Source organism: Chrysochloris asiatica, unplaced genomic scaffold (genome assembly GCF_000296735.1).
Source record: "Chrysochloris asiatica unplaced genomic scaffold, ChrAsi1.0 scaffold00101, whole genome shotgun sequence".
NCBI classification, from domain to species: Eukaryota; Metazoa; Chordata; class Mammalia; order Afrosoricida; family Chrysochloridae; genus Chrysochloris; species Chrysochloris asiatica.
In genome coordinates, this window is record NW_006408619.1 from 11,272,376 (window position 1) to 11,293,813 (window position 21,438).

The window sequence follows — 21,438 nt, forward strand, 5'->3', positions numbered from 1 at the left end:
TTTTTTTTTTCTTTCCCTGTCTACCCTATGTATTGAGGGGGTGGGAATGATCCTCCCTGTAAAGATCTGTTCCCTCTTTTGAGCTACTGCATCCATAGGTGTAGGTCAAATTCATCAAATGGTATCAAATTACTCTTCTTTTCCTCTTCTTTCTTCTTCTAGTTGAGCTCTGATCATCCAGCCACTGAAGCCAGGTCAAGTGGGTATTATCTACAAGTGTGGGTGCTCTTGTGCATATGACCTCTCTTCTTATCAGCTAGACACTTCACTCTCCACTCTAGTCCTCTGTGGTTATGTCACTGACTCTGGGCCCAGGAGTCCCCAAGTCTTGCCATACTGCTGATCAACCAGGTCTCCACCTGGGTTCACAGGAGTGTATTGAACGTGCTTAGACTTAGCTCATAGCTTTTTTTCCCTCACTTCCCCTTATCGGTGACCAACGTGGTTACCAGTCAGAGAACATGTCTGCTTGTGTATTCCCACTGAGTGTCAGTCTTGGAATGGGGTTTGCTCTGAGGGGACCCGACCCCTTGCCTTGATGTCTCCTGGGTGAGTAACTTGCTTGTTCTTGTAGTAATCAGTCGAACTGCTGTTATTGTTTTTTATTTTCCCTGTTGGTCTTTCTTTCAAGAAGTATCTTCTGTTCTTCTAGCCGCTCCAGGCTGGTCTGCTTGTCCTTCCAAGTGGAAATTTCCCACCTCAGAAGATTCTGGATGGGGTTCAGGATTCCACCTATGGTTTTATGTAATGTAGAGGCTCTACAGGAAGCCTCCCTCACTGGGCACGTTGTAGCCTCATTTTAGGTATTCCAATCAGTTATAGGCAGAAGACAGACTTACAAGCTTTCTATGGTGATATTTCTGGCTATTCCTTTCTCTCCCCCCAAATGTCTATTTTATAATGGTGTGCCAGGGAAACCAAGATTCAAAAGACAGCCAAGTATCTTAACATTATTTCCCCCCTTTTGCCCATTCCAACCAAGTCTCAATACCTATATCCCAGAGCCCTGTTATTCCAAGGTTGAGCATACATCATTATTTACCTCTGTCTGGCTTAGCCCTTGCAAACCTGCCTGATTGTTTTTTCCATCCATCTTGTTCTTCCATTCCCCTTCCCCTTCCCCTTCCCCTTCTTGTGTGTTGCCCCCCTCCCTAGCACCCAACCTATCCTATGTCTATTCCCTACCGTGTGCTCCACCTTCCTCTCTCTCCCCTCAACCCACCCCACACATCCCCGTAACCAGCAAAGAATCAATCTCCCTCCTCCTCCTCCCCCGCCCCTTTAGTATAGGTTCTTTTTCTTAGTCTTTTACAGTAGTGGTCCGATGCAGTATTTCTCCTTTTGCAGCTGGCTAATTTCATTCAGGAGGCCTGGTGTGGCGCTATGGTTAATGCGTCAGACTTGCAAAGCATTTGAACTGCAAGGGTGGTGGTTCAAGCTCACCAGCGCTCCTCAGAAACCCTTACAGGGTCACTATGGGTCGGAATTAACTCGACAGCACTTTACAACAACAACAACAACAATTTCACTCAACATAATGTCCTCAAGGTTCATCCATGTTATGTGATAATTTACAACTTCCTTGTTGTTCTTCAGGGTGGCATAACACTCTGTCTACTATTTTTTAATAAGATTTATCTCCAAAGAGGGTTAGCATTTCTTTCTTTTTCTTTTTTTCATTTGGTCACTGCAAATTCCTTATTCTAACTTTATTATCTTGCTATTTTAGCATACATTTTGTAGACTCTTAACAGTACAACTCCAAAATTGTCTTTAGAAAAATCTCTTGTTTAAAACTCTCTATATAAGTTATGTTGTTGCCGTTGTTAAGTGCCATCAAGTCAATTCTGACCCACAGACACCCTGTAAAGAGTCTCTGAGGAGCAACTGATGAGCTTGAACTACCAAACTTGTGGTTCAAACCAACTTTGCAGTTCAGCGCATTAATCCACAACGCCACACCAGGACCCCACATACAAATCATACGTGGCAATAATTTTTTTTCTATTTAGAATGTTAACTTTGAAGCCCTGGTGTGGTGCTGTAGGATGGAACTGCAAGGCTGGTGGTTCAAACTCACCTGCCATTTCTCAGAAAACCTATAGAAGGTTGCTATGAGTCGGAACTGACTCAATGGCACTTAACAACAACATATAAGGTATATGTGGTTATAATTCTCTTCTATTTAGAATGTTAACTTTGGCTTAAGATCTACACCTTCCATGTTTTCCTATTCATTTAAATAGAAAACATAAAAATGTTTTTTAGCCCTGACTTCAGCCTGAACTCACTTTTTAAGTTTAGGCCCATTCTTGCCTGCTTACATTTTTTGCTCTTAGTTACAGTCCTCCATTATCTACTTTTGTTTTTTTATGCTGCCAATTTTAAAATACAACTTTACTGAAGACATTATATTTCCACTTACAATACAGCACTAATAAAGTGCCATGTCCCTTCCTTTCCCGATGCTCAGAGCTCCATATTTAAGTATTGAGAATGCCCAGAAATTTAGCACAGCACTTCTGATTTTTAAAAACTGCCACTGAATGTACTACAAATGGGGTCCTTCAATGTTTTAATGTGGAACAATGCAAAAGGTGTCTATGCTCAGATACTGGCTTTATCAACCTCCTCAGTGGTGAGTCCATAAGAGGCACCACCAGATGGAGGAGTTCCACCACCAAGGAAGCTCCCAGGCATTCTTCTAGGCAAGCCTCCGGCACTCTGGTATAACTTGGTAATGATGGGGTTGCAGACTTTCTCCAGTTCTTTCTGTTTATGTTCCAATTCTTCTTTCTCTGCAGTCTGACTCTTATCAAGCCAGTTGATAATTTCATTACATTTATCAAGAATCTTCTGTTTGCCTTGAAGTTTTTCATCTTCAACTGTTACTTTCATATTAAATGCATAGGATTCAAGTGAATTTTTAGAGGATATGTTGTTATCCTGTTGTTTCTCATTTTCAGCTTTGTACTTCTCAACTTCCTTTACTCAAGCAGCCCATGTCATAAGTGATGGCAATCTTGTCCTCTCTTTTAGTCCTCTTACCCACAGCAGAAACACTGAGGATACCCACTGACATCAATATCGAAAGTGATTTCAATCTGAGGAACACCACATGTGCAGAAGGTATGCCAGTAAGTTCAAATTTGCCAAGCAGGTTGTTATCCTAGGTCATGGCACATTCACCTTCATAAACCTGAATGAGTACCCCTGGCTGGTTGTCAGAGTAGGTTGTGAAGGTCTGTGTCTGCTTGGTAGGCATGGTACTATTGCACTTGATGAGGACAGTCATGACTCCACCAGCAGTTTCAATACCAAGGGAAAGAGGTGTGACATCCAGAAGCAACAAATCTTGAACATTTTCAGACTTCTCTCCAGATAAGATGGCTGCCTGCACAGCTGCACCATAAGCAACAGCCTGGTCAGTGTAGATGTTGCTGTTGTTGTTGTTGTTAAGTGCCATCGAGTCAATTCTGAGCCATTGCAATCCTGCATAGGGTTTCCAAGGAGCCACTGGTGAGCTTGAACCACCGACATTGCAATTCAAATGACTTTGCAGTCTGACGCATTAGCCCACAGCACCACACCAGGATACTCTTGTTCAATTCTTCGCCATTGAAGAAATTCTAAAGTAGTTTCTGAATCTTGGGAATCTGGGTAGAGCCACCCACCAGGACAATGTGACTTGTCTGTGACTTGTCTAGCTTGGCATCCCTAAGAACTTTCTCCACAGGATCCAGGGTGCCACGCAATAGGTCAGCATTCAATTCTTCAAATCGGGCCTGGGTAATGGAGGTACAGAAGCCAATACCTTCATACAGAGACTCAATCTCAATACTGGCCTGTGTGCTAGAAAAGAGAGTGCACTTTGCGCGTTCAGAAGCAGTGATGAGGCAGCGGACAGTCCTCTTATTCTTGCTAATGTCCTTCCTATACTTGCACTTAAACTCAGCAATGAAATGGTTGACCATTCAGTTGTCAGAGTCTTCTCCACCTAAGTGGGTGTCTCCAGCTGTAGATTTGACCTCAAAGATTCCATCTTCAATAGTGAGGACTGACACATCAAAAGTGCCTCCTCCCAAGTTAAAGATTAGCACACGTTTCTTTCAGCACCAACCTTTTTGTCTATACCAAATGCAATAGCAGCAGCAGTTGGCTCACTGATGATTCTGAGTACATTGAGGTCTGCAATGGTTTCAGCATCTTTGGTGGCCTGTAGCTAGAAGTCGTTAAAGTAGGCCGGTACAGTGACAACTGCATTGCTAACAGTCTTTCCAAGGTAGGCTTCTGCAATTTCCTTCATCTTTGTTAGCGTCATAGAGGACACACGTCTTCTGGATAGAAACTTTTGGTCTCTGCCTTATATTCTACTTGGACCTTGGGCCTGCCTGCATCATTCACCACCATGAATGGTCATACCAGACTGGACAGCGTCATCAAATCATCTTTCAATCAAACGTTTGGCATTAATAATAAACAGTTTTAGTGGTATTCATGGCAACTTGATTCTTTGTGGCATCACCGGTCAACTGTTCGGTGTCAGTATAAGCGACATAGCTTGGGGTGGTTCGGCTGCCCTGATCATTCACAGTGATCTCCACTTTCCTGTGCTGGAAGACACCCACACAGGAGTAGGTGGTGCCAAGATCAATGCTAACAACAGGTCTCTTAGACAGGATTCCTCAGCAAGGTCCCAATTAGGTGAAGAAAAGCAGACCACCACACAAAATGAGCCTCCAGTATCTTTTATATTCATCTTTTTTCAAAGCAGAGCACATTGAAAAGCTCCCTAGGGTGCTCTGTAGACAACTGAATTTAGTCAATGTTCCAATTCAGTTAAGGGGTCTTCTTTTCAAGGGCTTTGTGCCCTAAGGATTAAACCCTTTCAATTACCACAATTTTCTGAAATTGGATCCTTTCCCCCATTTAACCTTGGATTCTAATCTCACAAGGTGGTCGTTTCTCCAAAATTTGCCACTGCTTCCAATTTGCCAGCAAATCTCAGTTCTTGGTTAAAATCAGACTTACAGTATTAATTCCCCAGGTTACCTCCTTTGCCTTCAGAGACATAAATCCAAGGACCATGAAAATGTCTAGATACATTGTCATAAGAATTCTACCAAAAATACTGACAGCTCAAGTTCTTTTGTGCCTTACCTCTACACTATTTTCTCCACTCTGCCAGGCATTATAAAGGCGATTCTTTTGCTCGAATGAACACACCTTCTATGTCTTACTCAGTAGCTGTTACAGAGACTGAAGTAAGCTAACCTCTCTAGAGTGTACAGAAATCTCAGCACCAAGACAGAAAGGACTCACCTTGTATCTAGTCTGTTCTCGATCATAAATTTTTTTCAGGGATACCACTTTGGGAGAGAAGAAGTTTCCTAGTTTGGCAAGGTAGACCCCATTCCTAAGCCCCTCCTCCAGTTCTGTGGTGGGAGGCAGGTCTTCCCCTAAGCATGCTTCCATCCACCTGCACAAAAGAAAAGCAAAAAAAAATTAATAATTATAAAAAATAACAAAAGGAAAGCAGACATGAAAAATGACAGTGAAGGTCAAAACTCTAATTTAGTGATTTTAAGTTTCATTGTCATCATCTTTGAGGCAGTTTAAATTGAGCATTAAGCAACACTCTTTTAAGATCCAACTGTACACTGTCCGTGCACTGACCCAGCGAGATCAGTCACGAGAAAGACTGCTGAATGAATATGTACGTTACAGCCTTCTCCAAGTTCCTCTGAACCGCAACAGGGCTAACCAGCTGGCTCCTAAAATCCTGGCTGCCCCAGAAACCTCACACCCTTCCCCTCAATCTTAAATTGCTGGTTAAGAACTCCTAACAACAATCTTCGGTAACTGATGCCAACATTAGTTGCTAAAGTTCTCTTACAGTTTCAGGGGTGAGAACATACACTTAAATTCTAGGCTCAGGTTTTAAGATTGTTGGGGGAAGATATAAAAAGACAGCTTGGGGTCACTAAAACAGTCAACTAGCTCAGGTAAAATTGTGAAGGAAATGCTTGTGAAAGTAGTAAACTATGAATTCTGAAGTATTTGGGGGGTATCTTTTTGTGGGGTATGTGTGTGCCTGTGTGTATATATTTGCTCATGAGATTTCAGCGTAGGCCAAGATAAAACACAGAAAACTTTAGTTGAATATATTTCCCACCAACAGAAATGTAGGTAAACAGATAATTAAAAATCATTTAAGTCAATGGTTTTTAACCAGTTTTGAATCATAAAACCCTTTGAAAATCTGAAGAAAGCTATCAGCCCTTCCCTAGAAAAATGTACATCTACTTAAATTTTTATATAATTTTAGAGATTTCATTAACTTGATTTAAATTCAGATGATAAAATCCTGAATTAAAATGATTCTATTCAAATTTTTACATCAAATTTTTTGAAGTTATCCCCACATTCTTCACCTTAAGAGAACAAAATAAAGCCCAAAATACTAGATCTTTTCCTAACGTGTTTCTTTTGAAAAGCCAAATGAAAAACACTCCAAAGATGTAACAGACTGAAGTAGAAACTAGGTTTACTGGTGGAACAGGTCCCCTATAAGACTGAAACATTTATAGTGTTTATCAATTGTTGTTGTTAAGTGCCTCTGAGTTGATTCGGACTCACTGTGACCCTGTACAGTGTTTCAAAGAAGTGGCTAATGGGTTTGAACAGCTGAAACTTGGCAGTTAGCAGTTCAGTGCTTATCCTACAGTGCCACAGCAGGATTCTGAAGTTTAAATTAAAAGGTAAACAAAACCAGAAGAAATATTTGCATAAGCATTCAGGCTCCAGATGAATGAAAACACTTGTTCCCAGTCGGCTTTCCTGACTCACAGTGGGGATACAGGGCAGAACAGAACTGCCCTGCAGGGGTTTCCAGGTTGTCAGTCTTTAAGGAAGCAGAAGGTCCAATCTTTCTCCTGTAGCTGGTGGGTATGAACCACCCACCTTTTGGTTAGCAGCCCAGTGCTTAAACACTGTGCCACCAGGGTTCCATAGACAAGAAAGTAAGTAGGTAGGTAGGTAGGTAAATGGGATAAAAGAAAGGCAGAAAGAGAGAGATGAAAATCCTTATGAAAATCAGTAACATAACCAATAGAAAAGCAGGCCAAATATTATAGAAGTGTATTTAGGATCTCACTTGTGTTTTATATATTCTTTATGTTAATAAATTTTCCAGAAACATACAAAGTAAAGTTTAAATGTATCATGTACATGTGTTACTTTTAAGAGTCAGAAAAAAATTATTTCTCTTCAAACTGCAACTAAAACTTTCAAAAACTAATAGGAAAAGCAACAATTTCCCTGTTCTTTTCCAATTCTATAGATTACTCACTCAATCTCATTTTCAAAACTATTCTACATTTAGAGCAGTTAGCCGGGTGGGTCTCCGGAAGGGCCAGCTCTTTTTCGGGTTGTTTCCTATACCCAATGATACCAAGCTTTCCCTCTGGCTTTTCTTTCAGGTGTTGTCATTGTTAAGTGTCGTCAAGTCAGTTCTGACTCACAGCAACCCTACGTAGAGTTTCCAAGGAGCAACTGGTAGGTTTGAACTACCAACCTTGCAGTTAGCTGTCCAGTGCTTACTCTACACCCCCACACCAGGACTCCTTTCTTTCAGGTAATAGAATTTATATAGCAGAGGAAGCAAAGAGAGAGAAAACAAATCATTTTCCCAAAGAGTTGCTACAGTAACCAAATAAATTACACAATTTGTAAGACACAAACTCTAAACTATAACCTCTGCAAGAGCATAAAGACCAAATGGGCATTGTGGGAAGGAAATGCGGTGGTTCTTATGGAATATAAAGTTGAAGTCCAAGGACACAGCTCATATTCATCTCTCCACTATTTTACTGCTAAAAAGGGGTATGGATAAAACCATTCAAGCAAACAACTCCTGGCAAGCCCAGCTCTCAGGAGACAGTCTGACTCGAGTTCCTCATCATCAGGGACAAACTCAAAGCAACTCCAGCCAAGTGAAAAACAGCCTTCTGGCAGGTAATACAAGAAATAAAAAACTTATTTTCTTCACAAAATGAAGAGAACAGCTAGGGGAGGCTACATGGGTAAGAAACACAGTGGAAGTGGATGATTTTACCTTGAACCAGTAGAACCAGAGCCAATTACCAGAGATGTTACGTCCTCTTCTTGACTGAGATCACTATATCAAAATCAAAGGAGAGACCAGAGTGGCACCTGCCACAACCCTTTGTCTTTGCCTTTCCTGGTTCAATTATTATAAAACATTCCTGATGAATGGCAACACTTAGAAGTTTCTGTAGTGGGGTAACATCCTTTGCATATCACACAAGTGTCAGCCCAGACACAAACATGCCAACTGTGATAGTGTGTGGACAAAATACAGAAGAGTGTTTCTAGAACAACTGTCCCAAACCCAAAGCTGCCTCCAAGTCACCTCATGAGTGGTTTACCTTCCACTCTCAGCTCTGTTACACAATAGAGTATTACTTGGTTTCTAGGTAAGGCTAAATTAGCTAAATGAGGATTAAACTACTTAGAAAAATTAGGAGCATTAAGTAGAGAGCTGTATTACTATAATTTTAATGTCAGGAGAAATTTAGACTCTATTCTAATTCCTAGAAGATATAACAAACCCTTCTTTCTGTCCTCTTCTATCGCCCACCTGAGGTCCCACCCAAACCACCCCCCCACCACCACTAGCTTAGCCCTAGCAACTAAATTGAACAATCCTAAATATGAAAATATGAGAGCCAGGAACCCAAAGAACTTCTAGGGAAAATTTATGGGGTTTTTTGTTGTTGTTGTTGTTGTTGTTGTTTTAAATATAACTGTTGTCGTTAAATGCTGTTGAATGGTTCTGACTCATAGCAACACTGTAGTGCAGCTGGTGGGTTTGAACTGCTGACCTTGTGGTTCACAGTCTAGTGCTGATCCTACAGCACCACACCAGGAGTCCTTAAATATAATACAAATCCTTTAAAGAAAATTTAAAAGATAAAGAAAAGTTCTTTACTTGTCAAATGGAGTCTTACTCCTAGGAACTCTATAGAAAAGAAAAGTCACTTCACACGGTTTCCCAGGCTGTAAATCCTTATAGAAGCTGACAGGACAGCCCTGTCTTTCTCCCCAGGGAGCAGATGGTGGGTTCCAACCATCAACCTTATTTAGCAGCCAAGCACTTAAGCATTGTACCACCAAGGCTGCTTATTATCTTAAAGTGCAAGTTAATTACTAACCATTTCATTCTTTTTTACTTCATTTTGTTTCTATATACAGTTGATCATATATTTCATAATTATATGCATTTCATTATATGTTGTTAAGTGCCAAAGAGTCAATTCCGACTCACAGTGACCCTGTATAGGATTTCCAAGAAGTGGCTTGTGGGCTTGAACTGCTGCAAGGCAGCTAATTATTTATTATGGTGTTTCTCACCATATTTCTCCATTTTGTGATGCATTGTAAATCCTTGATGTTGTTGTTATGTGCCGTAGAGTAGGGTCCAACTCATAGCGACCCTGTACAGGGTTTCCAAGGCTGTAAATCTTTACAGGAGCAGAAAGCCTCCTCTTTCTCCCGCAGAACAGCTGGTAGTTTCGAACTGCTGATCTTGCGGCCTGCAGCTCAATTCGTAACCACTACGCTACCAGAGCTCCTTTGTAAATCCTAGCCTCTATGTCTGTCTGTGAGTTAATGTGCAAAGTTGGTTTGAACTGCAAGGTTGGCGGTTTAAGCTCACCAGCTGCTACTTGGAAACCCTCTACAGGGTCGCTATGGGTCAGAACTTACTCGACGGCACTTAACAACAACAACATGTCTGTGATTGGAATCCTGATGTGACACTGCCAGATAAGCACTGGAGTGCTAACTGCAAGGTCAGCAGTTCAAACCCAGCAGCTGTTCCTTGGAAAAGCTATATGGGTTTGCTATGAATGGGAACAGACTCAACAGCACTTAACAACAAGGCTAATGATTACAGAGAAACTGAGGATTAAGGGTACTCCCACCTTACTAGGGGATGTGACACAAGTCACTACCCTTGGCTTCCCTTGGGAATATGGTCTGGCTCCAATTTATATGACTGGTTTGGATAAGCTGCTCTCCTGCCCTGGATCTTACATCTGCCTCATTATGTCTGACCCCCAGTTCCTAGGACTTCGGGCCCAGCACCTGACCTGACTCATCAGCTCTCACAGCCTGGTGCATTAGCAGCCTGTCTTGTGACCTGCCCATTTTGGGTTCCTCAGCTCTGAGACTACGTGGGTGAGAAGATTGCCCCCAGACTGATCACTGAACTATGAATTAAGTATGTGCCAGCCTCCACAAGGGCATGAGCCAGACATTTTTCTTTAATTGGACAAGTGTGAGTTTAGTGAGCCATTGCAGGGTGCTATAGAACCCTAGGACTTGAGCGGGAGGGGAACTGATACTGAGGACTATGGAGTGGTCTATCAGAGATGTCGAACGGTTGAAATATCTTTAACCTTCAACTCATAGAGACCAGCCTTGTGCTGATCTTTCTAAAATTATTCATATACCAGCCAAGCTTGCTTTCTGTTAGTAGTCCGGTGCTTATCCTACAGCACCACACCAGGACTTCATTTCACTACACACACACACAGAGAGTCATTGTTTCTGTTAAGTGCCATCAAGTCAGGTTCAACTCACAGTGACCCTGAATAGGGTTCGCAGGAGCAGAAAGCCTCATCTTTCTCCCAATATATATATAAGATGCTAATCAGAAAGCACTGCTTGCTACAAAGTCAAGCTGCTTTTGAGTTACAAGTTGGTTCTGATTCTGACTCTCAGCACCTGCATGTAGAACAGAAGCTCACCCCGCCCTGACCCTGTGCCATCCTCACAACTGTTGTGTGGGGGCCACTGTTGGAGCTGCTGTGTCAGCCCATCTCACCGAGGGTCTTACTCTTTGTCTCTGAGTCTCTACTTTACCAGGCATGTCCTTTTTCAGAAACTGGTCCCTTCTGACAACATGTCCAAAGTATGTGACACGAAGTCTCATTCTCTTTGCTTCTAAGGACATTTTACCTGTCTTTCCAAGACAGATGTCTGTTCTGGAAGTCTATGATACTTTCCATATTCTTTGACAGCACCATAATTCAAATGTATTAATTCTTATACAGTCTTCCTAATTCACTGTCCAACTTTCACATGCATATGAGGCAACTGAAAATACCATGGCTTAAGTCCTCAAAGTGACACCTTTGCTCTTTAACACTTTGAAGAGATCTTTAGCAGCAGATTTGTCCAGGGCAATATGTCCATTGATTTCTTGACTGCTTTCATGAGGGTTGATGGAGGATCTAAGCAAAATTAAATCTTTGAAAACTTTAATATTTTCTCCATTTATCATGTTGCTGCTATGGGTCCAGTTATGGGATTCTTGTTTTCTTTACACTGAGTTGTCATCCATACAGAAAGTCTTCTATCTTCATCAGTAAGTGCTTTAAGTCCTCTTCACTTTCAGCAAGCAAGGTTATGTCATGTGTATACCACAGAGTGTTAATGAACCTTCCTCCAATCCTGATGTCTTGTTCTTTGTTATATAGTCCAGCTTCCCAGATGATCCGCTCAGCATACAGATTAACTATGGTGAAAGGACACAACCCTGATGCACAGTTTTCCTGATTTAAAATGATTCCGTATCCCACAAAATCATAAAACTTTTATTAAATGAAACTATCAAAATATGACGCTCTTGTTTCTTCACATATCATTCATCGAGGTCTACATATTTCTGAAGATGGTGTCTCCACCTCTCTAATCCTTTCCCCCAGAGTCTCGTGGTGCTGCTGCAGATTAATGCACTGGACTGCAAGGTCAGTCTGAACTTCAAGCTCACCAGCCACTCCTCGGAAACCCATTACAGGGTCACTATGAGTTGGAACTGACTTGACGTACTTAACAACAACAATTTACACCTCATTAAAATAGTAAATCAAGGAGCTCAGGGATCCTAGTGGTTACTAATCAAGTCAGCATTTTGAAACTACCAGCTGTCCCACGGGAGAAAGATGAGGCTTTCTGCTCCCGTAAAGATTTACAGCCTCGGATGCCCCATACAGGGTCGCTATGAGTCGGAACCGACTCCACGGCCCATCACAACAACAACAAAACAGTAAATCGAGGTCCTTTTAAATGTTCTTTGACTTTTGGAGACAGAAGGGGTAAGATCAGGGCTGTCGGGTGGCTGGGATGAGGCTTCCTAACAAAATTCTTTAGGGCAGCCCTTGCTACTCTCAATGAATAAGCAAGTGCCTTGTCACGATGGAGAACGAAGTCTCAGTGCACCTTTCCTGGTCTTTTTCTCACCAAGGCAGTCTTCAATTTTTTAAAATGTCTTCCTAATAAGCTACCATGATCATCCCTCCTAGTCCTATATCCTTCGAGAAATGAAGAGTAAAATTTGGGAATTCCTCAAAACAGTCACATTCTGAGAAGACCTTTCTACTTTGAATTTAACTGGCCCAACAGAGCTCAGAAACCACTGTTTTGCTGGGATCTTTGTGTGTGTGTGTGTGTGTGTGTGTGTGTGTGTGTGTGCAGGTATGCTAATGAGACTAAGACAAGAGTATTATTAAGAGAACTTGTCTGTAGCCATCCGTTGATCACAGGGAGATGTTTAAACCCATTCGTGTTAGTTTAGAATAAGCTAGTGCATGAACTGGAACTCTACCCGCATACACACACATACAGAGTTTTGTATATTATAACTGCCTTTTACCTAATATTTTATTAATATTTTCCATGTGATTACATGGTTTCTGATGACTTTAAGTTATATAAAAGTTCTGTTACATGATTAATGAGTAACCTACGTTTGACATTTATGTCATTTGTTTTCAACCATTAAACAATGCTGCAGGAAACATTTTTTTTGTACACACTGTTCTTCAGTGTTTAAAATTAATTCCTGAAGAGAGCAGTTCCGTAGAAGTACAATTCCAAATGAAAAGTTCTAAGCATTTTAGGTTTTTGTTTATTTTTTTAATTGTCCTTTAAGCTTCCTTAAAGGCTATACCAATTTGCACAATCCCCTCATTTTGCAAATGAAAATGAGGCTTACCCAAGGTCACCTGTTAGCTGGCAGCAAGGGGGGAGTCATAAAGACCCTGATTCTTAGTTTATGTCTTCCCTCCCTGCCCATCCTCGGACACAATACCACTACTGTTGTTGCTGTTAAGTGCCATCAAGTTGGTTCCGCCTCAGAGGGTTTTCAAGGAGCAGCCGGTATGTTTGAACCGTGTGGTTAGGGATCCAGTGTTTATCCTACTTGAGAACTCCAGTATATCACTGTTGTTGTTGTTGTTGTTGTTAAGTGCTCCGAGTCCCCTCTAACTCATAATGACCACTGTGGTTGCTTTTACCGCATCTCCCCAACCTACAGGACTGAACTTGTAGGGTTATCTAAGCGAGGCAAACTACACAAGTCCTGGCTTGTGTATCTTTCCATGTTCTGTCCAATTAATAGCACTTTAAGTTCGTGACTCTACCTTTAAGTTCCCTACTTGGCTCTCAGTTCACACAGAAAGCTTTCTTATAAAATGTAAGCATTTAATTTAGCTTTTAAAAATAAATTTTAAAAGGAACCTTGATGGCGCTATAGGATAAAAGCCGTGGACTACTAACTGCAAGGCCAGCAGTTTAAATCCACCAGCGACTCCATAGGAGAAATCCTACACAGGCTCACTCTAAGCAGAACCCACTCAATGGCATACAGTGGCAGCAGATCTTTGGCGCTAATCTCCTGCCCTTCCGTCTCCCACTCCATTTCAATGCCAGAATGCTCCCAAACAACTTATCCACACACATCATGTCCCAGGCTGAGCTTGAACACTCCCAAAGACAAGGAATCAAACATCCAGGGGAACCCATTTCATTTCTTGATTCTACCAGAAAGTTCGTAATTGGGCCAACCTCAGTTCCCCATAAGCACTGGAAGCCATCTTTGGCCGTGATAAAATAGCATTATTGAAGAATGCTGTGTGTGGCTGGGGGAGGGGAGTGTACCATCAACTGCACTGGCTAGAGCCCTGGATTTGTGTCCTGTGTCTAACACTTATCATCACAGCAAGTCACTTAACCAGACTTTCATTTGTTAAAACCTAAATGAAACCTGCTAAAGTCAAGTTGATTCTCACTCATAGTGACTTTGTATAGGGCTTCTGAGCCGAAGTCTTTAAGATAGTAAACAGATTCATCTTTCTCCTGAGGAACAGCCTGTGGGTTAGAACTGCTAACCTTGAAGTTAGCAGTCCAACTGCCACCAGGTGGACAGTGCCACCAAGGCCCTTACTTCATTGTCGAGAACGAAGTAAGACTACGGGGGAAGTACCCCCACAGTGCTTTCAACTGGTTATTGAAAAACTGTTTGTGCCTTTCCTCTTCTCTCCTCACCTGATCAGTCACATGCTGACGCAGTTCCCTCAAGTACTCTTCATAAAAAGAAAGCAGGAACAGCTCCTACCTCATATGATGGCTGCAATGACTAAGAGACAACACACAGAAAATGCTAAGTACAGTGCCTGGTACCAAGCAAGCAGTCAGAACGTAAACTAGGATTACTAGTGCCATTCAACATGATTTCTAGGCTCCTTCTTTAGGAGCTCTGGTAGCTTAGTGGTTACGAATCGGGCTGCGAACCGCAAGGTCAGCAGTTCGAAACTACCAGCTGCTCCGCAGGAGAAAGATGAGGCATTTTGCTCCTGTAAAGACTTACAGCCTCGGAAACCCTGTACAGGGTCACTATGAGTCAGAATCGACTCCATGGCACACAGCCAGCCTCACTTGTCTTGGTTCCCATCTAAACACTCTCCAACTGAACACTATGTTCCAGTCTGGTCTGAGGAACCTGAACTAGAACCAGACTAGTACCTTTTTCCTTCTGAATGCTCCATAACCACAAACCAAGCCTCAGATTACATTATTTTGTAAGACATGGTGTATGTTTCTAACCAGCAGAAACCCTTAATATTGTTTTCCCCCCAAATATGCAGCTGCTAGACCGTATCTTGAAGTCCTGGCGTGGCGCTGTGGGTTAATACGCTGAACTGCAAAGTCGGCTTGGACTGCAAGGTCAGCAGTTCAAACTCACCAGCTGCTCCTCGGAAACCCTCTACAGGGTCGCTATGGGTTGGAACCGACTTGACGGCACTTAACAACAACAACAACAGACCATATCATAGGAGTCCTGGTGTGACACTGTATTGCTAACTGCAAGATTGGAAGTTCAAACCCACCAGCCACTCCCTGCAAACCCTACACAAGGATGCTATGAGTTGGAATCAACTCCAAAGCACTTATCAACACAACAACAGGCCATACATCACAGGACACCAAGTGGTGCAGTTGGCTAGACATTGGGCTATTAACCGCAAGGTGTTTCAAACCCACCAGCCACTCATGGGAGAACGATGAAGCTGTAAACTTCCTTAAAGACACACAGCCTTGGGAATCCAGGGAGCAATTCTACTCTGTCCTATAGGGTGCTATGAGTCCGAATCGACTCGACAGCAGTGGGTTTTGTATATGGGTTTTTGCAGATCGTATCTGTACAAGCTCAGATAGAACCATTATTTGCATGCATTCCTATTATATTTCTGAATGTCCCAGTGTCCCTGATGCCAACATCTTTGGGGATTCCAAGTCTGTTGTCCAAAATTATGATCTCTTCCAGTTTCACATCATCTACAAATACTACTGGCTTTTGAAGCATGAAAAGGAGCTGACCAAATAGCTAAGACAGTCATCTGCAAGCAGACGAAACACCAAGTACAAAGGCAGAGCGGTAAGGTGTAGCTCAGTGCTGCCAACGCCGAAAGGTCACGTATAAGGTAACACAGGGAGGTGAAGATGGTTTGTGTATGCTAAAGAAGCCGTTATTTTATCTAAGCCATGGAGAACACTTGGAGTCCTGGTGTGATGCAGTAGGATAAGCACTGGGCTAATAACCACAAAGTCAGCAGTTCAAACCCACCAGCCACTCTTTGGAAATTCCACACAGGATTGCTGTGGGTCAGAACCAAATGGCTAGCACTTAACAACAATAACATGGAAAACACTAAGAAGCTGATGGAGCCTGTAAACCCATTAACTGGGTTAATTCATTGCCCTCAAGACAATTCCATCTCCTAGTGACCCTATATAGGACAGAAGAAAACCACCCCAAATCCTATTCTACTCCGTTTTATAGGGTCTCTGGGAATCAGAATTAACTCCCTGGCAATGGATAATTGCAACAATATGAAGCACCAAACCAGTCCTCCCACAATCCTCTCTACTCAACTGAAGCTTGATAATCCATTGCAGTGGTCATACAGGACCCAGATACCATTCTCACAGTTGTGGGGTTTACTAGGGACTCACTAGCCACGCTTCGGATACCCTATACAGGGGAGCTCTGAGTCAGAACCCACTCAATGGTAATTTACAGCAACAGGGAAATTAACAAGTTACAATTCAGGGTCAGAAATGCTCAAGGCATAGTTGTTCTGGTCAGCTGATAATAAATGCCCACAGGACACATCACCCCACCACAGGCCTCAGCCTGAAGGTACTCAGTTCTAGCTCCACGCGCCAGCAAGCCTAGTTCCCCCACTTCAGTGCCAGGGTGGAGGTATCCACTCTACAAGTAAGCTTCCTGCCCAAAGCCACTCAGCATCACTTGCTCCGTGGCCTGGGAAACCCACTGCTCTGTCCTGTTCTGCTGCTGCTGCCCTCTCCCACTCCTCCAGCATCACAGCTTTCTGTCCCTGGGTCGAGGAGATTCAATGGGCAGGCATCTGGGGGTCCAAAGGGCACACTCCACACTCCACCCCTGCCTGGCTCTTCTTCTTTGATGATAGTGAGATCCCCACCCCTTCGCTTCTGAGGTGGCTTATTTTAAACCCAAGCTGGAGTTTCAAGTTTTAATCATTACAATGAACTCTGCTAACATCCACAGCTGGATCAGGTCATCACTCTATCAGTATCTTCTCCCACCTTCCTATACCCAGACCCAGCAGCAGGGCAGAAACATTGTTTAGTGGAAGTTACAGACTGTGGCTAGAACAGACATTAGGATAATTCACTACGTTAAGATACTGTTTACAAAGCAGATGGTCAGATCTTTTCTTTAGTAGAATTGCTGATGAGTTAAAATCACTGACCTTCCAGTCACAACTGAGTGCTTCACCATTGTGCCACCAGGGCCCCTTGGCACAACAGTTAGCAGCCCTGTAACTGAAATCTGGCAGTTCAAACCCATTCAGCTGCTCTACAAGAGAAAGTCATGGAAATCTACTTCTGTAAAGATAGTTGTTGTTAAGTACTGTCGAGTCAATTCCGACCCATAGTGGCCCTGTATACGGTTTCCGAGAGGCAGCTGGTGAGCATGAACAGCCGACCTTGCAGTTCAAACAACTTTGCAGTCTGACGCATTAGCCCACAGCACCACCCCAGGACTCCCCTATAAAGATTGTTGTTGTTGTTAACTGCCATCGTGACCCTGTTATAGGGTTTCTGAGGAGCAGCTGGTAAACTTGAACCGTGGCCCTTGCAGTTCAAATGGCTTTGCAGTCTGGTGCATTAACCTACAGCGCCACATAAGGACTCCCCTGTAAAGATTACAGGCTAGGTAACCCTAAGGCTAGGTAACCCTAAAGGGACAGTTCTACTCTGTCACATGAGGTGGGAAATCAGCTCCATGGCACTAACAACTTGGGGGCACTGAAGGGTTTCAGGAAGGGGGTGACCTGATTAAGTCTGTGCTTCTGAAAATCAGCTACAATGCATTTCTTTTCTTCCTTAGTAAACAAGTGTAAATGTCTTAACTTGCAACTTGTTTTGAAAGTTCTGAGAATATCATTATCAAGTGGTGACATCAGCATGCCTTCCATGTGATCAGGACTGCAGCCATGGCCACAAACCACACAGCAGAACACTCTGTCTTAAATGTCTCATCAGAGTTGAAAAAGTGGCGAGCAGACGTCTCAGACCTTCCTTTCACAAGAGGGGATGTAAACTTTCAAGTTTCTCCTCCCCAAGTTTAACCCCAAAACAGCTCTAGACAACCTAACTCAAATGAAAATGACAGAAAAGTAATACCAGACATGAAATTCCACTGCTAAACAGGAAAGCAATTAACACTAAATAAGCAGTATCTAAAACCAGGTGGGAAACTCCGTGGACTCCACAAAGCAAAGGAGGCCATGGAAAATCAAAGTTGGAAAGCACACTAAAGATCTAGCCCATCAGATCATGAAAAGAGGCTCTGGTAGCGTCGTGGGTTACGCCTTAGTCTGCTTACCTCAAGGTGAGCAGTTCAAGTCCACCAGGCACTCCCTTCAAAAGATTTAAAGCCTCAGAAACCCTACACAGAGTTGCTATGAATTGGGACCAACTTGCAGTCACAAAGCAAAGTAACCTACCCAAAATTACACAGCTAGTAAGTGGATGATCTAAGCCTTTGACCAGAGGAAGTGTGATTCTAAAGGCCATACTCTTAATCACTTTCATGAAAAAAGGTAGAAAGCAAAACAAGTTGTCCATATTTATTTTGCAGCAAGCCATTAAAGAGCCAGCGTGCACCCCAAGCAGTGACATGTGGCATGGCCAAGCTTCTTCCCTGGGAACTAATCTCAGCATCAAGCCTGTACTTCTCACTTGTCAACTATCTCATTATCTCATGTTTCACATTTACAACAAAATTTAAAAATCTGTAATCAAACTATTTCGCACATTAATATCTGGCAGTCAGGTGTAAGGCAGAACAAACACTGGCTGTGATGGTTACAGTTATGTGTCAACTAGATACTCAATGAGACTCATGTTTTACGTAAGGATGAAATTTGGCAGTTATGTGATGATGTGTCATGCTCCATTTTTGCGAAACGCCCATTTTAACCTGGCAACCTGACCTTACGAATGCAACCTTATTGAGAAGTGAGGCGTGTGTATGTGCTAGTACTATTTTAGATTTGATGTGTTCTTTGGTATGATGTGGTCAGCTATTTTGGGAGTCTGGGAATGCTTAAACATTTTTTCCATATACATTAAGGGTAACTGATTCTTCACTTTATGTCATTCTAGTTTATGAAAGCTTTCAAAGGAATTCGCCACTTTTCAGACAGGGGGAGAAACAAATAAAAATGGACTAAAAACAATCCACAAAAGAAGACATGTCAATAGATAGCTTGTTGTTGTTGTTAAGTGCCGTTGAGTCAGTTCCGACCCATAGTGACCCTGTACAGGGTTTCCAAGGCTGTAAATCTTTACGGGAGCAGAAAGCCTCATCTTTCTCCCACAAGGTGGCTGGCAGTTTCAAACTGCTGACCTTAAGGTTCGCAGCCCGATTCGTAACCCCTACGCTAATAGATAGCATTTAATATAAAAAACTGTTTCACTACTAATCAAAGAAATACAAATTACAGTAACAAGAACATCCCATTTTTATCTACCAGACTGGCAAAGATTGAAAAAACAAACAGGAAGCTACTTATTGTCCAGTGGGGAACATTAAGAATGCCATATTCTCACACACTGTTCCAAAAGAAATTATGGCAACATGTATCTTGTATAATGAAGTCCTGGTGTAGCGCTTGTAGGATAAGCACTTGACCATAAGGTCAACGGTTCAAACTCACCAGTCACCCCTCAGAAACCCTATACAGGATTGCTATGAATCAGAACTGACTAGAAAGCACTTAACAACATCATGTATAATACACATACAGAATCTTCTACAAAATAAAAAAAGGAAAAACTTCTGCTTCTTAGTTTGAAAAAGATGATTTAGTGACTTCTGCCATCAATGACTGATTACAAGATGCTGCCATTGACAAGACTGGGGACACCAGGAATAGAAGCAGGTGAGGAGAACAGATTCATTTCTGATCGCCTCAGGGGACACCATGGTCAAGTGGCATAACATCATCCACAAAGACAATGTTCTACGTCCTACTTTGGTGAGTGGCTTCTGGGATCTTTTTAAAAGTTCATGAGCAGCCATCTAAGGTACAGCTATTGGTCTCTCCAGGTACGGAAGAAAGAAGCGTGATAAAACTAAAGATGCTTGGCATAAATTAGTCCAAGGGACTAATGGAACACGTGAACCGCAGTCTCCATGCCTCTCAAACCAGAAGAACTAGATGATGCTTGTCTACTAATTGCTCTGAAAAGGATCATAATTAGAAGGTCCTAGATAGAGTGGGAAAAAATATGGAACAGATCTCAAAATTATAAAAAGAAAAGTAAAAAGATCACGCTTGTTGGTCAGAAAGAGACAGGAAAAATCTGAGACTATGGCCCTCAACCACCCTCCAGGTCTGGAAAGAAACTCACCCTCGTGACCCAATTTTCAGCCAAGCAGTAGATAGGTAATTAAGGGGGACAACAACACTAAGTTGAGAAGGGATGGGAAGGTGGGTGGAATGGAAATAGGAACTACAGAGCCACAGAAAGGAAGTGAAAAAACTATTATTGCATGGAGGAGGTTGCGATCATTGAGCTGAAACAAAGTGTATGATTTGTTGAATGTAAAACAGATGACCTCTTCTGTAAACCGTCACTCAATTCACAATTATTGTTGTTGTTAAGTGCAATCGAGTTGGTATCAACTCATAGCTACCCTATGCACAACAGAACAAAACACTGCCCAGTCCTGGGCCAACTTCACAATTGTTGCCACACTTGAGTCCATTGATTTGTATACCATCCATTCCCAATGCCAATTCCATCAATGTACCTTGGATTTCTTCCTTCAGTATCATTGGCTCTTCATCATATGCTACCTCTTGAAATGGGTGAACATCGACCATTTCCTTTTGGTACAGTGACTCACAATAAGAAGTTAAAAAAAAAAAACAACCCAGTTTATGCTTGAAACATGTTCAGCCTGAAATGTCAGTGAGACATCCAGGTAGTAAAATCCTGCAGGCAGATGGAAATCCAGGTCTGAAACTCAAGGGAAATGTTCATGTTGGAAATGCAGAGTTGAAAGTGGTACCATGGAAGTAGATAAGTTCCTCAGGGAAACAAATTATAGAGAAAAATAAGAAGAGGCCAAGGATTATGCCTCAGAGGACACCAACATTTAAGTGGCGAATGTACAAAGAAAGATAGTCACTGACAGAATGAGAACCAGGAGAGAATCACATGATGGCAATCAATGAGAGAAACAATTTCAGGAAGCTGGCCACCAACTTCAATATTCCACAGAGATGGGTGGAAACAGAAAAGGTTATGGAAAATGACCACCTGTGTGACCTCTATAAGGAGAGTCTCAGTAGAATAATAAAGAAAAAAGTAACTGTTGTTGTTGTTGTTAGGTGCCATCGAGTCACTTCCAATCCACAGCAACTCCACATACAACAGAGCAAAATGCTGCTGACCAGTCCCTTGCCATCCTCAGAATTGTTGTTGTTTTTTTTTTTTTTTTTTTTT

At 42.3% G+C, this 21,438-nt stretch overlaps 1 protein-coding gene across 1 annotated transcript in view; it reads right to left on the minus strand.

Moving 5' to 3' along the window:
• Nucleotides 1-21,438, minus strand: part of IQGAP1 (IQ motif containing GTPase activating protein 1) — a 133,796-nt gene that overhangs the window by 76,511 nt on the left and 35,847 nt on the right. The window contains exon 3 of the mRNA XM_006867150.1: nucleotides 5,323-5,479. Within this exon, the coding sequence (XP_006867212.1) occupies nucleotides 5,323-5,479 (157 nt within the window). The remainder of the gene's footprint in view (nucleotides 1-5,322; nucleotides 5,480-21,438) is intronic.